The 19,341-nt window shown below is 45.3% G+C and overlaps 1 protein-coding gene across 16 annotated transcripts in view; it reads left to right on the forward strand.

Annotated features, from left to right (window-relative positions):
• The window catches only part of LOC100645228, a 190,581-nt gene that overhangs the window by 116,737 nt on the left and 54,503 nt on the right, over positions 1-19,341 (forward strand). For all 16 annotated transcript variants that reach the window (XR_007224263.1, XM_048406407.1, XM_048406414.1 and 13 more), the window contains 7 exons: positions 2,922-3,132; positions 4,909-6,011; positions 6,372-6,588; positions 6,802-7,050; positions 7,666-8,053; positions 9,706-10,000; positions 11,568-16,178. Coding sequence is in view for 15 of the 16 variants with exons in the window: in XM_048406407.1 (XP_048262364.1) it covers positions 2,922-3,132; positions 4,909-6,011; positions 6,372-6,588; positions 6,802-7,050; positions 7,666-8,053; positions 9,706-10,000; positions 11,568-16,178 (7,074 nt within the window). In the remaining variant the exon portion in view is untranslated. The remainder of the gene's footprint in view (positions 1-2,921; positions 3,133-4,908; positions 6,012-6,371; positions 6,589-6,801; positions 7,051-7,665; positions 8,054-9,705; positions 10,001-11,567; positions 16,179-19,341) is intronic.

Consider the following 19,341-nt stretch of genomic DNA (forward strand, 5'->3'; position numbering starts at 1 on the left):
TTTTCAATCTTACCTCTTTCCCTTCAGATTGTTTCCTCCGGAACGCTAATTGCACGAGTTTGCCAGTTTCGTACTTACTTACATACTTCCCCTAACTGTTTCCGCGAGATCGCGCAGTTTCTACCCCTCGACGTTGTAAAATATTTCCTATCCTTGCGAAATATAATTTTCGAAAGATCGGCAGATCGATGCGAGAATATTTTTGGAGGACTGTGCCTTACAGAACGTGAACAATATCTGTAGTAGAATTTTGAAAATTATTTGACGTATCTGCGTATCGTCGAACTATGTCGTATCTAGATTCTTGTCAGCGATTAACGATAATTAAAATATTACTTTTATCTTTTTAAAAAATAACGCAATTTTTCTTTAAACTATGACCTAGAAAACATCGCGACAAAGAATTTTTATACGTTTCCTTTGATCTTCCTCTCACATTCAAAAACTTCGTTCGTATCTGCGATCATTAATGTATCGCATCTCCGGGAATACTTGAAACTTCATTAAAGCTTTGCGTTGTATTTTTTTCAGATCTTCCTGGATAGTAGAGATACATACATAAAATACAATAAAAAGTGGTAAAAAGGTTTTTGCTCGATAAAATGTTTTTTCTCTTTTGAATAAAAAATATTTTTGAAAGTTTTTGTTATATAGATTTTCAGATATGCAATGTAACCGTAGAATATCGTTATTAGCCCACTTTACGAACCTACACTCTTCCATAATACGATACTTATCGATGTTCTAAATGAATGAAATTTGACTGGAAATTCCAGCTATTCCAGAGCAGGATCAAAAATTTGAGGACAAATCTCTGGTATCGGGTCAAATAAATACGAAAATTTCATTGTACACGGGAATATAGATTGAAATTAGGTTCGATATTTAGCGCTAGTTTCTCTTTACCGCCGTTCTGTTGATATCGTTTCGTAATTCAAATTCGCGTTGCACTCTGGTTTGTGTTTCAGCCGTAAATGATCGTAATTTTTCGTCGTGCGATTCCTTTCTTTCGTCGAATGAAATCAGCCCGGCATTCACGTTGCTCTGCACACCGTTCTTAATTAAGGCGATATTCTATGATGGACGCACAATGGAAACAATGCGCGTCTGGGTCATTATTCCACCGGTATAAATTAATTTACCATTGCGTTTTGCTTCACCTAGATAGACGTGAACTCGTTTACTGCGGATTTAAATTCTTACACACGGTTATCAGTGGTTCTTGAAATGGAAACTATTAGTCTCGTTCTCTGTTATTACCTTCATAGCCTGTCACCTTCGTTGACAACGTATCAGATATAACGAGCTTTATTATGCTTCTTACCGCGTCGCTTTCCTCCCGGCTAATTTATGTATTTATTTGTTAAAAGATCTCTTCTTTCTAAACGGAAGACGGACGATTCTCTCGAATCGAAACAAGCCTAAAAGTTTGAAAATAAGTTCCATACCGAGTTGTGCACGCTCGGACGAACCTCGCCTGTCGATTTAACGACGCGACAGCTACAATTTTCCTTGGAAAATAAATTGCTCGACGCTCGACGATTCCGGTTAACGATTCGCGTGCATTCTCGAAAATTCCTGGCTCGGACGATGGCCCTTTCTTCCTTTTCCAGACGTCCGGTATGATATTCGCGCCGAAATTTATAACACTTTTTATCTCGTTCCTTTTCCTCTGTCCGCGGTTCGGCGTGTGATTTATGTCGACACAGGCAGGGAGGGTGAGCGCAACCCCCGGCTGGGCTAACGCGTGTCAATGGCGCGTTAGGGCTTTCCGATGCATTCGAATCGAACCTTTCGATTTGTCAGCCTGTAAAATGATTTCCTGTCGCATTTGTCCATGTCATCGGACATTACCGAGCGCTTGCCACGATTTTTCTGATCAATGTCAGATTGAGAGCTTTTTCATCGTTCGATGGAAATCATAATACTTTTAACGTTTTTGGCTTTTTAACGATCGATTTTGCCAGCCATTGACAATTTTAGACAAAAACTTACTTGCGTAGAAAGTTTGAAACTTGCTACCAATTTTAAAACAAGTATGTAGTTAAATACAGATTTAAATAATAATGAAATACCATAGCTTTGCATATGCTGTACTCGCATTCGTAATCTTTTCTCGAAGTCGAACGGCACGCGAACCTCTCGCGTCCATCTCGACGCAAATGCGAAAGTCGTCTCGCGATTCGTTTCTAGGAGGGTCGTTCGCGGCACTCGTGCCACCCTTTCGCCCTCGAATCTCCTTTCACGGAACGCGGCTACGAGGAACTCGGATGAATATTTCTCGTTAATAAACGAGAACATCGTCGACCCTTTTGCCTCGACTTTTTCCTAGCTTTCGACGTAAATTTCTTTTCCCGCCTAGCCCCTCCATTGGTTTCGCGCGAACCGAATCGAGCCAGACGGCATGAACTTCTTCGAATCGTTTAATCCTAACGTTACAGAGTACTTGGCTAAACTTTTAGAAGGTTTTGTGAGTCCATTCGACGATAAAGTTTCATTTTTTGTTTCATTCCGCTAGGAATTATTAAATAAGCGTGACAGACACTATTTCAAAACGATTACAGAAGGAATCGAGAACAGAGCGATCGTGTTTTACGAAGGTATAGGCTTTTCGTTTATTCTTCTTCTATAAAAATATTATTCCTCTTACATCGAGAAATGCTGGAAATTACTGCTATTCGAGAATTCACGGTTTTGCCTATTGAATATATGGTTTTCGAAATTTTGTTGAAATTCAGAGAAGCTGGAAGACCGAATCGATTTTTATTCCTTATTCTGTAGTTTGGATTCCATTTGACTGCGAAATATGATGAAATCGAAGCGTACTATCTTCTCTCGAATCAAAACTCGTTTCGTATTGAAAAATGATCTATTCTTTACCAACGACGACAAATTAGACATTGATAACGAACAAATTTCAGGTCCGGAAGAGGAAAAATTGTTGGGCTCGATATTGTTGCCGTCGTACAGAGTTACCGTGTGCAAGCCCGAGGACAAAGTTAATAGAAAGTTTGCGTTCAAAGCCGAACACGCGAACATGAGGACCTATCACTTTGCAGCGGACAGTCGCGAAAGCATGAATCAGTGGGTGAACGCGTTAACCTTGGCGACTCTTCTTCAGGACCCAAGTCCGTGAGTATCTACTTTTTCCTAATTTACAGCGATCTAACTTTATTCGCTTCGTATCGAAGGAAAGAGAAGAAAATAAAGGATACAAAATGCAAAAGCATAAAGAAATATTGAAAATCTACGGTCGTTAATTTTCTCGTCGGAAATTTCACGGAACGAACTCGTAAAAAGAGTAATAAAAGTAGAATCGAACCAACTGTCGCTTCTGCCATGCAATAACTTTCATCGCGCGTAACCTTTTACCGGCCAATATGAACTACCACTTCGGTATTCCAAACAATTTCAAACGATTGCAAATTTTCGAGCTGGCGCGTTATTTCGCGTCGCATGCTCGGCCGATAGGTTTGATACGTTGCATTGGCTCGATGGTTTTTTTCGATGGCCGATGCCGATGCTAGTCGCGAATAATACCATCGAATTCGACCGGAATTTGATTAATCGAGAAAGGAGTTGCCTTTTACAGCAGGAAGCAGCATCGTTAGACTCGTTATTTCACGTAAAATCATTTATTTCGCATCTCCATCGTTTCCTTACGGCCTCGTTTATTTCTCATTCCGCGTATTCCGCTTCTTCCAAGTTGTATCTACCGCGGTGAACGATCGCGCTTCTTCTATTTCTCGTTCGCTACTTTTATTCCCGATGTTTTCCTCGTGATTTTCGTATTTATCGTCGGAGAACAAAAAGATTCTCGAACCTGATAATGGCATATTTGGTTTCCGGCAAAACCTGCTCGTTGTTTTCAACACACCTTGCAACTTGTTCGCTAATCGATGTCAACGATCGTGTTACGTAATATCTTGAGTTGTGTAACTAATTTACGCAGGCACGTACGAAAAGCCTAGCCCGTCCATCTCAAAACAAATACTCGATAGTTTAAACAGCGCGATCATTCACCACCGCGATTATGAAACATCTCGGCGTTTATTCCGTTATTTGCTCAGCAAACACGCGTCCCCGAACAAAATAACGAAACAAATTCTCCCGAATAGCATAACTTTTTGCATCCGGAATGCAATTCTGAAGAAAAATTTCTTCCACTGTAAGAATGTAACTCGTAATCGAGCTAATCGTTGTGCAATTAAAGAACACGAACGAAGATAAGTAATCGAACAAATTGTCAAAGGGAAATTCGCTTTGTTTCTACCGAACCAAAGATTCCAACGAACTAGCCGTGTTCATAGAACTATTCGAAAGTATTCGCGGCGTAACTCGGCCGTTCGTTTGTTTTTTCAAAGTTGGCCGCGTATAAACAGCCGAGAATTTGTCGTTGCTCGGCTAAAAAAACTACAGGACGGTCGTGTTTCGTTTGCCAGCTGGATACTAGGAATTTTCTGACGAACTGCGAATCCCGATGCAGATTTCTAACGATGAGGCTGGATTTTCGCGTTTTCAGACTCAACGACTCGACAAACGTGACGAAACTGCTCGGAATTAGGATCCACCGATCTTTGTTTGCACGCTGGTCTTTCGAATTAAACGTTTATCCGCGCATCACTTCGCGTCGCTCGCTTGTCACGAGATTACGCGCGCTTCGTTGCTCAAACGTTTTCATGTACTGTACGGTTGAGTTGGAACGCTTTGATTCGCCGTTCCTCGAACGAATTGAATTCTCTTTTGCGATTAGTTTTATGAAATTATTGAAATTGCTTATTGTTCGTCGATTCGTGGATGCAATGGTCCCGTTGAATTTAGAAGGAACTATGTCGTCTCGAGGCAAACGATTCAAGCACAACTGCGCGATATTCTGAACGATAATCGAACAAATGAAATATGCTTCAGTGGAACCGGCGAAGCAGCGGTGGTAATCGAGATAGCTGGCCAGCCGGACGGGGAGCGGAGCGCACGGCCGAGCGTCTCATCGATTTCCTCGATTCTGAATCAGAGCGCTGACGATAGCGACTCTGGATTTCACGGTTTCCAATCGCGGGACGATCCGAGCCACGCTTCCAACAACAACTCCAGCCCGAACAGCGTAAACACCGCCTCCTTCCCCAATCTCAGTGGCAGCAACAGTAACAGCAACACCAACAACGGAAACAACAACAGCAATAACAACAATAACATCATCACCAACACCGGTAACAACAACGCGAACGAAGTTCAGCCAATGGTAAACGGCTGGATTCAACAGCAAACTCCGTACGGTCAACCTAGCACGTCGCAGCACCAACATCAGCAACAGCAACAGTACGGTCAGCTGATACCCTCTTCTCAGCAACTGCAGCAGGTTCACTCCCACCAACATCAAGCGTTGCTTCATCAGCATTTGTCTCATCAGAGTACCAATCAAACTCATCAGCTCCATCATAACAAGCACGTCGTCCAGCAGCCGCAATCCCAGTCGCACTTGACAGCCAGCAACGTACAAACCGTGCAGCCCATGGCCCGAAAATTCGGTCAACCGATTTACGCGAACGCCCCGCCCAAACCTAGGAGACTGACCGACGGATCGACGGAGTATTCGACTCCGTCGCCGGATCCGGACTACCGGAAATCACCGGTATCGCCGGACGTTACGGTGGCCAGCAAAAGCCCGATGTCGGACTACGACAGAGGTAGCATGATCTACGGGACGAGGATGAATCAACCGTCGCAGCAGAGCCTCAGAACGGATAAATCGGGCTTGAATTACGGGTACGGTCAGGTGCAAACGGAAAGGCGCACGCCCGACACGTACGGTCGTAGCGCGGCTAAACCGAGATCCGCCAGAGGGAACGGCGACTACGAGGAAGTTTATGGGGCTCCTCAACTATATCAGAGGCCAGCTGGACCTGTTGGCTATACCAAAGGATCCTCGCCAGCACCTATTCCGATTCCGCTGTACGCGCAACAACATCAGCAGTATCAGCAGCAGATTCATTCTCCTGGCACGCCCTCCAACAGTAAGTATATATCTTCGTTTGAAATATGGTATTCGATAGACGAGACTAAAGTCGATAAAGGTTTGACAAATGTAAGTGGAATTAATAATATAAATTGTACGAATCGATCCTATCCAATTAGAGATAATTAGAGTGGTAGATGCACATTTTTGTCCTTTTACGTAACATCGCTAAATGCTGGGACATTAGCACATTCTTGTTGGCAGAGAACTTTCTAAACTCTCGAAGTTAACTAGCACAACGGTAATTAACACGGGAGAAACGCGTGAAAAATTGGACTGTACTTGCTTTGTCCGCGAATACTCTTTTACCTTACGACACATATGTATGTAAGAGGATCGTTGATCCAATTTGATTCAGTGCCAATAATGAGGCAACCGAGAACGCAGCCACCACCGCGACCGCATAGCGCGGACTTCTTGGAGTACGAAGCTACCAGGAAGCCTCATCAGCAGATGCCACCGCAGTGCGAAGAATCGCTGAATCAACAGAGACGTCCACAAAGGCCTAAATCGAGTTTAGACATAGTCACTCCGTCGGACGCTACCAACGACGGTTATTTCTATTCCGAGGAAAGGTAACCGACGATTTATTCCATTATACGTAGGTTGAGCCAAGTAAGCGAGACAAAATTGTACGGAGGAACGGCCTTGAACCGTTAAATTCTACGAAACTTCTCGTTTCGGTCGTATTCGTTCAATTATGAAACGTTCGAATCGAAGAACAAGACATTACGTTCGCAAGACATTTCGATATTTCAAAGATGTCGCTTATGATACGTTCGTTACAGATACGCGGCACAGATGCGGCAGTCCTCGGTTTATCTCCATCAAACACCTCAGCATCATCAGCAACAAAGGAACCAATCGCTTTCCCGAGCAACAATGCCGTCGAAAGCATCGGGAATCCGCGACAGAAGCGACGAGAGTAGAATAGCAACGCTGCCGGAAGTTTCCTGCTCTGGCTTGAGGCGGTCGCAACGCGAGCACGTTCATCAGCAACACGTGATACCTCACCAATCCCTTCAAAGGCACACCGAGTGAGTCACTGCTCGTCGATCTCTCTTCCAGCTTTCTATCGCCTTGACAAATGCTCCTCGATGTTTTTTTTTTTTAATAAGATTCCCGTAGTATCATTGTCGAAGATGTTTTATGAAATGACCGACGGATGACGAACCGAAACAGCCATTTGGAATTTTGCAAATTTCATTTTCTATCTACGTATATTTATCTTTCGATCTAATATTATTAAAAGTAAAGTACCAATACCGATACTTGCGAAAACGACATGGAAATTGATAATGCTCGGTATTTACGCTAATTTGGATGAGTATACCGTTGTTTTACGACACGAATGAATTTCCATTTTTTCTTAGTTTAATGATTCGCTGTATCGATAAGCCCTTTTCACGTTTAGATGATACGTTTTTATTAAACTCGTACGAAAAAAATACATTTTATTATACGTACGTATAATCGACGTACAAAAATAACGTTATTTCTCGTCTAAAACCGTCTCCTACGTTACACAAAATTTCCTGAACCAAAGGCGTCGTTCGATATCCGTGGGTCGATGAAAACCAGAAGAACCTGTCGTCGAAAAAACGACGCGCGACTAAACGTATAAAACGTTCGAATCTCGTTGGCTGATCTAGGGTAAACAGCAACGAGGCGAAACTGAGGCGATCATTGCGAGAGAAGAGTTACGAGTCGAGTAACCGAGAAATGTTGAGTCACATGGCCGAGGACGGAACGGTGCCGCGAAGAATTCCACGAGAGTACGAGTCGTCGATGTCGGCGGGGTGGGGCGGCAGATCGACGAGTCACACGGCCCAGGGGACTACTCACGTGGGCCAACCGTGTCACGCTCCTCACGCCGCTGCCAGACGATGGAACGAACAGCAACAGTTCTGCAGATCGGCGTCCGCGCGTCTCCCGAGGACCAGGCATCCGGCCGCCTTGGATCCCGACGACGACGACTACGACTACGGAGAACGATCTTCCGAACAGGACTCGCGGGATGGTGAACGAAAGATACAGCAGGTTGGTTCTCTCGGACTTTCCTCCTTTTATGCAAACGATCATTGTGCTTTTCATGTTTTACAAAGTGCAGCGTAGCATCCGCAATTTATTAAAGTCGATGTGGAAAGTTGTCAGTTTGATTTTCGATAAGTTACGGTTAGTTCGAAAATTACTTCTTCGTCGGAGGAAAGTATAAAACGCGAGACTGACGATGGATCTGAGATTAAAATTAAAAATACGATTGAAACGCGAGTGTTTTGTAATTACGTACAACGCGAGTTTATTCTGGAGAGGAACGTAGAGAAGAAAAGTGCTCACGTTTAGTTTTTAACGTGTTCGAGTTGTGATACCGCTTACCATATAACCTTGTGCGATAGAAAGTAACGGAGTAGAAGTTGGAAACACCGAGTTATTGATACGCTTTGTAGTATCCCCATTCTCTTCATTCAGTGGCATACAAAATTAATTGAAACTTTCTCTCCACTGATCTTTTTTCAAAAATTTTCCATCCTTCGAAATATTTACAAATGGCAGTGAGAAGTCAGCGAAATAGCTTTGTTATACCTAAATATCTGCAAATTCGTAATATCGATTCGAGAAAACGATATCAATGAATCAGCCCAGATCATTGCGATAATCTATAGCAATGATCATTTGCTATAGCAACGAAGCAACGTTTTTGTGAAACGCGTAGTAAACTACCGCCGAGATTCCAGAGAATGATCGGCTGTTTGAGGAATGCTTTAGAAATTCCCAAAGGCGCTCGTATAGAGATGACTCAAATCGTTGGTTCGCTTTCCTCGGTGCAATCGTAAACCACGTACCGTCTATTGTTTGACGGACGGAATAATTCGTAGGCCGCACAAGCACGAAAAGATGATTCATACGAAGGGGCAACCTGCACGCCGTGTACCTGCATTTATGTCACGCCGCGTTTCGTGATTCTGCTTTCACTGCGATCCGTTCGATCTTCGTCATCGTTGCGAGCAGAGCCGTTAGCGTGGTTCCTCTGTCGTCAGACGTTCCTCGCTGCAAACTGATTTCCTCGTGCCCCTATTTTGTGCGTCCAACTCGAATCACTTTTATTTCTTCCTGGTTCAGTCTTCCAGACTGTTATCTTTTTTTTTTTGACATTTGGCCGTGTAACTTGCCGATACGATTGCTTTTAGAATGTTACGCAATCGATGGTCGTACTTGGAGTTTCAAATGTTTCAGGAGTTTAGAATGCATCGGTGTACAGGTGAAAAAGTTATTTTTACAAATACAAAATTTAAATGGCACTCCTGTCATTTATAGTTGTCTCGGGAAAACTTGAAAGATCAATCTTGTAAATAGACGAATAAATTTAAAAGAAAGATTTTTAAAAAATTCGGGCGGCTAATATAGGCGAAGAAGTCTGGTGGTGTGAATAAAAATGACGTTCTATTTCGGACCAAAGGATTACGATATTACGATAAGCTTCTTTATGTACGAGATAATGGAATTAAATCGCATCGAGACGAAGCTATTTTTGAGTTTATAATTATCGTTCGATGCCTAAACGGAATGACCTAGTATCGTATAGTTAACAAATATCATTGACATCTTTTAAAAAAGAAAGTGTCATCGTGTTTAATGCTCCGTAAGAGAACGGGTTCGTAAAACACTTTTCCACAAGATGCATGTGATTGCAGCGCGAGGAGTCAATGAAGCGACTGCTGGAATGGAAGCAGCGAATGCTGCAATCGCCGTTAACCCGGAAGCCATCGGCCTCGGTAAACAGAGGACGGGCGCAGAACGAGCTGTCAAACTATTACAAGCAGCAGGCGCTGCTCGAGCTCGCCGCTCACGAGGCCTCTGTCGCAGAGGGTCGTCACTCACGGCGAAGAGAGGACGGTCATCGGCCGCATGTCCGCAGCAAGAGCACCGACGGCCGCCGGACTGTCGCCAACGTTTCGCGATACAACAGCTACTCCAGCGACGACGAAGGTAGGGATACCTCGCCTGAACTTGTTATCTGAGTTGTGGCTTCTCCGACACGGGCCGTTCCTGGGACCATTTTCCTTTCAGTACACGAATGAGCTTCTTTAGAATGTTCGATTTTACTTTGTACGTTGACTTTGTATAATTCCGTAAATTACATTGAGACCAAATTTTACGATTAACCAGAAAAATTGTTCGACCTGTTTCATTACCAAAATTAAGTCGCGGTGTACCTGTTGAAGGATCGTTTTAACGCTTAGTTTGCTAATTGTATCGTAAAAAATATATCGAGTTAAGAATTTTTGGACGAATTATACAAAATTTTACATAAATATGCCCACGAACGTGCCGCGTCTACTGACTGAAATAATTCTAAGTAGATAGTTGGACTTTACCAAGTACGATAACAAACTCTAACCAGTATAACCGCCCTAACACGGTCGACGCACTTACGCGTGTGTTCTGCGAAATAAACCTTAAAACGAATAAAACGCTTCTGTATTGTGTTGCACGAGTCGATAGTATCGCGTTAGAGATACGTTAGCGAAGAACGAGCGGAGACGCTGATTGCGCATGAAACCAACGATTTATATTTTTTCTACGTACCAGTTCTCGAATAAAGTGCCTTGAATCAATTTGAGAGTCGAATTAATCTGTGTGTATCACGAATCCTGTTACACTTTCACTAAAATTACTCGAATCATCTTCTTAAAACTAACACAAGTACGAACGCACGAACGAATCGAAATAAAACGAGAAAAAGAGGCGCATATGTTTTAGCGACATTTCACGATCGAGACCGAGCGGACATCGCTACTACAACGTTCGAAATTTCCTCGTCTGTGCTCTCTTATCTTTCTCTAGCTGTTCTTCTCTCTATCGCCAAGTTGCCCCTCGTCAAGGGGTAGATCAAATTTGTAGATAGCAAGAAACTTTAAGAAAGGTGAAAGGAAACCGAAAAATAGACGCAAAAAAGATAGAAATAAAGGCGTAAGAAAAGAGCGGAATCTGCAAACATTTTCTCCGTGGGGCTCCTTCTCTTTGCTGCTGTTGGGTCTGGGCTGACTGGTGAATGGGAACGATTAACACCTTTGGAATTTAACTAGCGAAACCGTCCGTTACGACTTAACGCTCGTACTACAACCGTACTACTTTGCAAAATGTGGGTCAGCATGGCATGTCGAGGATTAAATCACTAACACTATCGTAGAGGCGTTCGATTGTGGTCGCCGTCTAACTTCCAGCTCGTAATACGTGTTTTTGTCGTCGAGCGATCGAGAACACGTCGGATCGGTTTATGGATCGTTGCGAGATTCGTTTATTTTCTTCTAATACGTAAAATCAACGATGCGATTACTCTTGCCTACAACTACAATACCTAATGTTACTTTTCTCGATATTTAACACAAGCATCCTAAATCCCTGTTAATTTCCGAATGATTCTCGTAACGATCAACACCGATTCCAGCTTTGCTACTTTAGCTTGAATTGTACCGACAGGGTTGGGTTGTCATTAATCACATTCGTGAGTAACGAACGTCCTCGTGTGTTTGTTTTGTAACGGACGAATCAGAGCTGGGAGATGTCCGGAGGAAGCGCACGCGTAGACCCTCGCATGCAGGAAGGAGCCCCCGCCAGCACGGAGACAATCGTTCGTCGGGAAATCCGCTTCACGATGCCGTCCCCGGAAGTGGCCGCCAGAGTCAGAACGCTATTCGAGTCTCGAACGACCGACAACCGAGCCCCACCGCTACCGTTCTACCTAATCTGGGCGGAATACCTCCGGATGCCGGGTACGAGGAGGTCAGCTTCCCTCCTATACCGAGAACCGAACGTTCTCCGGAGTATATTTCCTCCGGGCAGACGTCTACTACGAGAACCGATCGGCAAGATCACGATACCTCTTCCATCGACGAAGACAAGCTCAAGAAGAAACCGTCCGGGATCCTCAAGACTTCTACGGTTTACGGTGTCGAGCAAGCCGGCAAGAGTTCGAATTGCTCAACCGGATACGCGACGGAGACCTGGCCTGCCCAGAAGACGGTTCAATGGACCACCAAGAAGGAACCCGACGATTGGGATTCCAATATCGATGAGAGCAAGGTCATCAAAGAATTTTCTTATCAATACATCAAGGAAGAGTTGGAGTCGAAGAAGGAGGACAGGTCTGCGGCTAAACCGGAAACCATGAATCTGGTGCAGTGTAGGATACGATCGTTCGAGCTAAACATGGATAGCTCGAGTCCGGTGAAGGAGGTATTCGCCATGCAGGAACCGCTGAAAGTGTCTCCTCTTCAAGCGACGGAAGCCCACGTCTCTAAGCTAGACTGTTCGAAAAAGACGTCGTCGATAATCCGCAGCTTCGCTCTGGGTGATTCGGATTCTCAAGATTGCAAGTACAAAAGCGTCAAAGAGAGCCATACCAAACAAGCGTCCACGGATAGCAACAAATCCGTGAAGGATCTGCTAGCGGATTTCGAGAGGAAGTCTCGACAGGTTCAAAGACAAGAATACGGTAGGCACCAGGAAGTGAAACACCGTGGAGTGTTCAGCGACTCGGAGGCTTTGCTGTACGATACGGGCAGCGATCTGGATCAGCGTGAGAAAAACGAAGACGCGCAGGACGAGAGGACCTTACAGATCGATCAAGTTGTACCTGAGCCTATCAACGACCATAGAATGTACACCGACACGACGAAGAAGAAGGGGGACGTCTCCTTTAGACGCAAGAAAAGATCATCGTCCAAGGAGAGCGAGAGCGATCAAACTATACCTACGGAGGATCTAGACACCCTATCGAATCCCAGTTGCGCTAGGTTAAGCGTTACGGAATCTCTGTTGACTCACGGCGATCGTTTCTCCGGAGAAAGCGGTACCACGAGTCCCACCGTGAAGCAAGAGGATATCAGTCCCGAAGAACACTATCTGCCCATGACTCCTAGGAAAGCTATATTGGATCCGAACGACGACAGACCGAATCCAAAGATGATGGAGAGCCTATTTGCCAATTTGGACCACGAGGAAAGTTCGTACGTGGAGATGGCGCAGAACGGTATGACCCATTCCCTTTTGGCGCCCACCGACGAAGGTAGGAAACACGATTCCGGCGATTATTCTACCTTGGACACGCCTCACTACGAGTTCGTCTGTGTGTCTGACAACAAAATGGAGCCAGTGTATATGGAGGTGAGTCAGTTGTCGGAAAAGGAGGAACAAGACGGTGGAAAGGTGTCCCTTTCAAAGAGAAACGACGATTCGACGTATTCGAGGACGACCGATCTACCCGATATTTTAACAGCCCTCAAGTCCGATAGTTCGGACGCCGATGACGAATCCTCAAAGGATCTGGATTCGATCGACGCTCCTCGGCATCCTAGGTTCAGTCTGTCGGATACTTTCAGACCCGCCTCCTATTATCTAGGCGCTAGTCGAACCATGATCGCGGAACTGCACGATTCTTCCGACAGTGAGCTGGTATCACCCCCGCCTATTCCAACCTCTCCGCCTCCGTTGGACGATTTGGATTCTTTGGACATGCAAGAATCTTTAGAAATCAAAAAGGTGTCTCCGCAAGTAGCGGTGACGAAGGATAACACTTCGGGCAGAGACTCTCCGAAGTCGTGGAACAAACCGATGGGTCAGATCGAGACCCATAGGCCTCCGTCGAGATTTTCGGACGCTACCATCAGCTCCACTTTTAGAGACAGTAGAATATCTTTGGAGAGCGCGTCCGGAAGCGACTCGGTGGAATTGAGAATGCCCGAGGAGGAAGCGAGACACAGACAATTGAAAACTAGACCAGTCAGCGAAGTGTGCGAAGTTCTCGACAGCTTAGACGAATTGGAGTCCCTCGGAAGCCGCTTCGACGGAGCTAGTATCGACTTGGATCAATATCTGGAGGAACTGCAGGCTCGCGACGCCTTCAACGTCGACTTGTATGCGAAAGATCTCAGTTACAATAGCATTTACGGATTCAACGAGAACATGATGGTAGTGGACAAGCTGCAGAAGACCACCTGCCGCGATCTGTCGAGGCAAGCGAACTTGGGCTTCGATAATCTTGACCAATCTCTAAGGTACGGCGCGGCGAACAAAATGGGATCGGCGAGTAGCTTGCCTTCGATGAGAGTCTGCGACGCTCCTCCTTCTCATCAGCACTCGCAATCCTTCACCGGGGATGCTCATTACGAAAATATTTCGAGCTTTTCTCCATTAAGGAATTCACCGGCGATTCGATCGGACAACCAATCGCGAGACAATTCGCACGGTCTTCAGAGAGGATCTCAAAATAATCTGCTTACGGCTTCTCATAGCAGAGATTCTAGTTACTCTCTGGCCTCTGGAGCCGCTTCGATCTCGACTTCTATGGCTTGTCAGAGACCTGCCAGCGCCCAGTCCTCCATGCACTCTCCTACGGGTTCGATGTCCTTAGGAAACCACGGGAATAGTTTGGTCGGCAACATGCTGCAAAACGCGAGTCCCTACTCCGATCTACGGTTTCAAAGTCATTCGAGGTCGGCCAGTCAGGATTCCGCTAGATACTCCATGATATCGAACCACAGGTCGTCGTCCAGTCAAGATTCCAGTCACTATCAAACTTCGACGTCTACGGTTAAGGCAAATCCCGCGCCTCAATCGTATCTGCCAGGTGAGCCACATCTACAGAGCGAGCAGTCAGGCGCGCCTTACTACTACTCCGATCTCCAAGGTAGCGTAAACGCCGTAGACACGGCCGAGTCGATGAAGCCGATCGGTCATTCTTCCAGATTGCCTCAACTAAACAATCAAAGAGACGACGCTTCCGCGTTAAACAAGAGGAACGATATAGGACGTATCGTGAATCCAATTTCCAGACAAATGCCCAGACAGATTCAAGTGGATGACATAGACGAGGCTAGGCGAATAGCAGCCGAACTCAGGAAAACGACATGTCAACTGTTGGGCGACAACAAAGTCGATCTCGTGGACAAGAAGAACTTTTACGAAGCCGATACTCTGAGAAGGGTAAAATCTACCGATCCATTGCCTGATATCTCGTCGGCAGAGATTAGCACGAGGAATCTATATCCGCATGGCCTTCGCGATAAATCGAACAGTCAGTCGAACAGCCGAGACACCTTCGAGTTGGCGCTTGGAACGCAGACATCCCATCGAAGGTCTAGGTCTTTGGAGGGCCTTTTGGACGATGTCGGGCTTCAGAATCTAGTGGAACAGAGAAACAGGAACAACCGAGTAGCAACGGTTCCGCCCACTCAGGTTGAGGAAGAAGCGCCTCAGAACATGGATGGCATCGGTAGCGGTTCTACGTCGAACAGCTTCAACGTCGATGACCCCTGGGAGCAGGACTCCTTGTGGAGAGAAAGTCTCCGTCGAGTGAGTCTAAGAAATGCCAGGTCCTTGGACAATTTGGGCAGTCCACCAAGACCGACCATATCTGGCTCGGACTCGAAGGGACGGAACAAAATCACTCGTGGTGCCACCTACGTGAACGACAGCGTGATCTTGCGACGAGAGAATTGCTCGGAGGATTCTTCGGACAGGCCACGCGTGAAACGTCGTGCCAGCAAGGAACAAGAGAGGGACGAGATGGTGGACGATCTGACGTACGAGAGTCTGTCGATGGAGCGGATTCACGCGAGCGGGTACGTGTGGGACGCGCAAAACGAGGCTTACCGGAAAGCCACCGCCGAGGATATGGATCATTTTTTAGAGGAAGGCAACCTTCCCCCGGTTCGCTCGATCTCGGAGACAACGCGGCAGATGTCCGGGCCTGCGGCGACGTCCGCGGCGTTCGAGCTCGATCGAGAGAAGCTACGTCAATGGGATCTGCTGTCGAGCGCCTGCTTGCTCCAGGAACAGCAGCGCAGCTCAATGGCGGATTCGGGGCGAGGGTTGCCAATTGCGGAACGACCTGGAGACGTTCTCGATGTGTCGAGGAACGGTGCACCGGTGCTGAACAACGGCGCCGGCACCGGGCCGATCACGAGCACGACAGTTGCGGCCAATCGCGATCGGGACGTCGTTTTGGAGGTGCTCGAGAAGGGCGTACAGCAGAGTATCTCAACGACGACGACGACAACGACAACGACGACAACGACGACGACGTCGGCGGCGGAATATCTCGGGCCGAGCAACAGGCAGGATTTGAACCAGGAGACTAAAGAAGCTTGTAACAGGGCTGCAGGTGAGTGGCTCCTCAAGACACCCGGTGGTGTGTTCAGGAAGTGACTGACTGGCCGTGTTCCAATGCCTCGTCCGGCTCTCGTGCGGATTCGACCGGCCGAAGTTCTTCTCGCTCTGCTATCTCGTCGATCGGTCGAAATGCTCGATGGATTTGTTCATTACCAAATGTACCTGCGTTTTACGGTGGACTGTATAGCGTTCGTTGCCACGCCAAATTTTCCTATTCTTTTGGAACCTGAACCAAGTGCCGCGCTGGACGAATACGTTTCTATTTCGCGACGTTCGATCGCGCCAACAATAAGATCGTTTCAGTGACGCTCATCGAATATTCACCTGCCTTGAAAAGAATGTAAAGGGATTTTGATCGTATCGCGATTATTGTCGTATCTTAATTGTAAAATAAGGGATGAAATACTTGTATTTGTTTTTGTATATCACACTGTTCGATAATTAGTTCCAATGAAATTTGTATATGAAAATGGTTCGAAAGGAAGAGGTATAGCGGCCGTAGCTAAACGATCTCTACAAATTAAATATATTTCCAGATCGGCAAACATGCGAACGAACGAAACCGATCCTACTCGTTCGGTCCAACGACCGATTCAAATTTCAAAAGAATATCACTTTTGTATTATTTACGATTAGTTGCCAAACAAGACCGCGTTCCAACTTGCATCCCACTGGTGTTTACGCTGTTCTCGAAAAGAAATTACACGTCGTATCGCTTGTTCGGTCGAAGTAAGGAAAAGATCACGTTGATTTGATTTGCAGATACAAACTTGGCCGACGATGATCGTGCGACGAATGACGTTCAAAGTAGTGCGAGTTGGAACACGGCCTGACGGATGAGTGTGCGTGAACTGATACGTGTGTGAGTGTCTCTTGCTAGCGGTCATTGTACGTCAAGGCAGGAATTACAATCCTGAGATTACTCGAATCGTTCGATCGCTTTCTTTCTCGTCGCGGTAAAAGTAGTAATTCGCCATAGAGAGATAATTGCGAATGAACGAAATGAATTTTACCTTTGATTCTAAAGCGTTTCAAGACTCTGCTAATCCGCTGTGCGTCTTCTCGAATAGAAAGTCATGCGCTGTTTATCGCGTAAAAAAAAAAGTTTCGTGGCAAGAAAAGTATCGAACGAACGATCGATAGCTCGATGTGCCTTTTTCTCAATAGACGAGATAATTAGAAGGAATATTATATATCAGGGTACGAACTAAGAGAATAAGATTTTAACGGCGATGTACGATAAATATGTTATGACTCGATCATCGTTATCGATTTCGGTACCATAATCGCAGAGATCGTGTTCACAGACATTTTTACTAACGTTAAGTTCCACTGGTGTGTATGTATATACGCGTTGAATACTCGATTTTGTTCTTTTTCTTTTTTAATACGTAGTATTAATAACAGTTTTAGCATGTAAGCGTGACTGAAAAAGGATAGAGTTCAAGTTTCTTCTTCGCCGTTACTTCGTTTTAATGTATTTTATATATTTATCTCTGTGATGTCGAATCACTGTAGTAAATGTCTTTTTTTACAAAATTTGTCGTAAATCGAGTCCTCGATAAATCTAAATTTAAAGAGTTAAATATATCAGATCACGTTATTCCGATGATCCGATCATAATATTCGATCACGTTGGAAATATTATGTAAAAAAAAGAGGAAACAAACTTTTCCTCGTCGTAATGAACCGAGATACTACAGCTCTAACAATGTGAATAAAAACCGAAAAATAGAAATTATACGGAGGCAATGATTTTATCGGCATCATCCATTGAAATTGTTGCAGCTTTATATAAACGGAGTGACGCAGCATCCCGGAATTCCTGTGAGTAATTTTCTTTAGAATTTAAGGCGAAACTCACCGTTTAACGAACTTCCTAGAAAGCTCGACGATTGAAATTATTCCGCGCGGAAATTTACAAACTACGTGTCTCGATTCCGTCCTATCTCTATTACGAAGAAAAGGCGAAATTTTCGTTAAATCGAGCGAAGGGATTAAAATGAAATTATCGAGTCGTTTAAAAATCTGGCCAAAACCAATTCTACGCTCGAATTTAAATAATACTTAAATAATTTCGGTCTTAATCTGAATTTTAAGGTTCTAACAGTACTACATTCTGTCATACGCGTCTGTCGTTTGGTACAAAATACGCGTGTGTATATACAACGCGTTTATAAGTCATCGAAACACACAAAAATTAAGAAAGAGCGGAAGTAAGCGAAGGAGGAAAAATCAGAAAGAGAAACGAGCGAACGAAATAACCGTAAAATATCGGAGACCATAAAAGGGTCCAGCGATCCGTGTCGAAGATTTAAATCAGACAGAACGGAACACACACGAAGGCGTGAGCGTACGAAGTCGCGCAAGAAGTTTGGATAACGGTCGGTAGAAGCTGGAGGAGAGGTCGAACGGTTGCCTTGGTACTCGACGAGTTCTTAATAAGTACGTTCACCTTCGGTGGCTGGGTGAACACCCAAAACACGATGGTTTAAAGCGGCGAACCGGCTGCATTCTGGGCACCGGACAAAAAGAAGAAAGAAAAGTCGCTCCTCGACTCGGTTGTTCGCCGCTATCGAAACGGGTTCAAGCGTGCTCCGGGCAAGCGAAGGTCGCGAGGGAAGGGGCAACAGATGGAAAGGATACCCAGAGACCGCTTCTGTTTCGACTGCCGGATAATCCGTGCGGATTCGATCGAATCCGCCGCTCTCAACGCGAAATAATTGAGCTGGGCTGGTGGGTTCGCCTGGTGGGTACCACGCCGACTAGAAATCATCGAAAAGCACGACCACCCGCGAACGTTGAACGGTGACTGATTCCTGCGCGTTTGTTGCACCGATAGCGACGACGCTGATGTAAATCGTTCATTTCGTGCACGTGACAATGGTATTGTGTCGTGTGCGATGCTGCACTGCAGATTGAAGAGGTTAAATCGCACGGAATTTTAGGCTACTCGCGCGTTAAACAGCGGTTCGTTGTAGTTTTTCTCCAAGTTTTCTAGTTCGTTTATGCATGGAAAAACGATGCATTCGAATCGTCCTATTTGCATCGGCAATTCGGGCAAACCGAAGAGAAGTTACCTCGAACGTATAAAGTTCGAACTTTTAATAAACTCTATGTTTCTTACGTAAAAAGCGATATATATGTTATCTTCT

This window comes from Bombus terrestris, chromosome 6 (genome assembly GCF_910591885.1).
Source record: "Bombus terrestris chromosome 6, iyBomTerr1.2, whole genome shotgun sequence".
NCBI classification, from domain to species: Eukaryota; Metazoa; Arthropoda; class Insecta; order Hymenoptera; family Apidae; genus Bombus; species Bombus terrestris.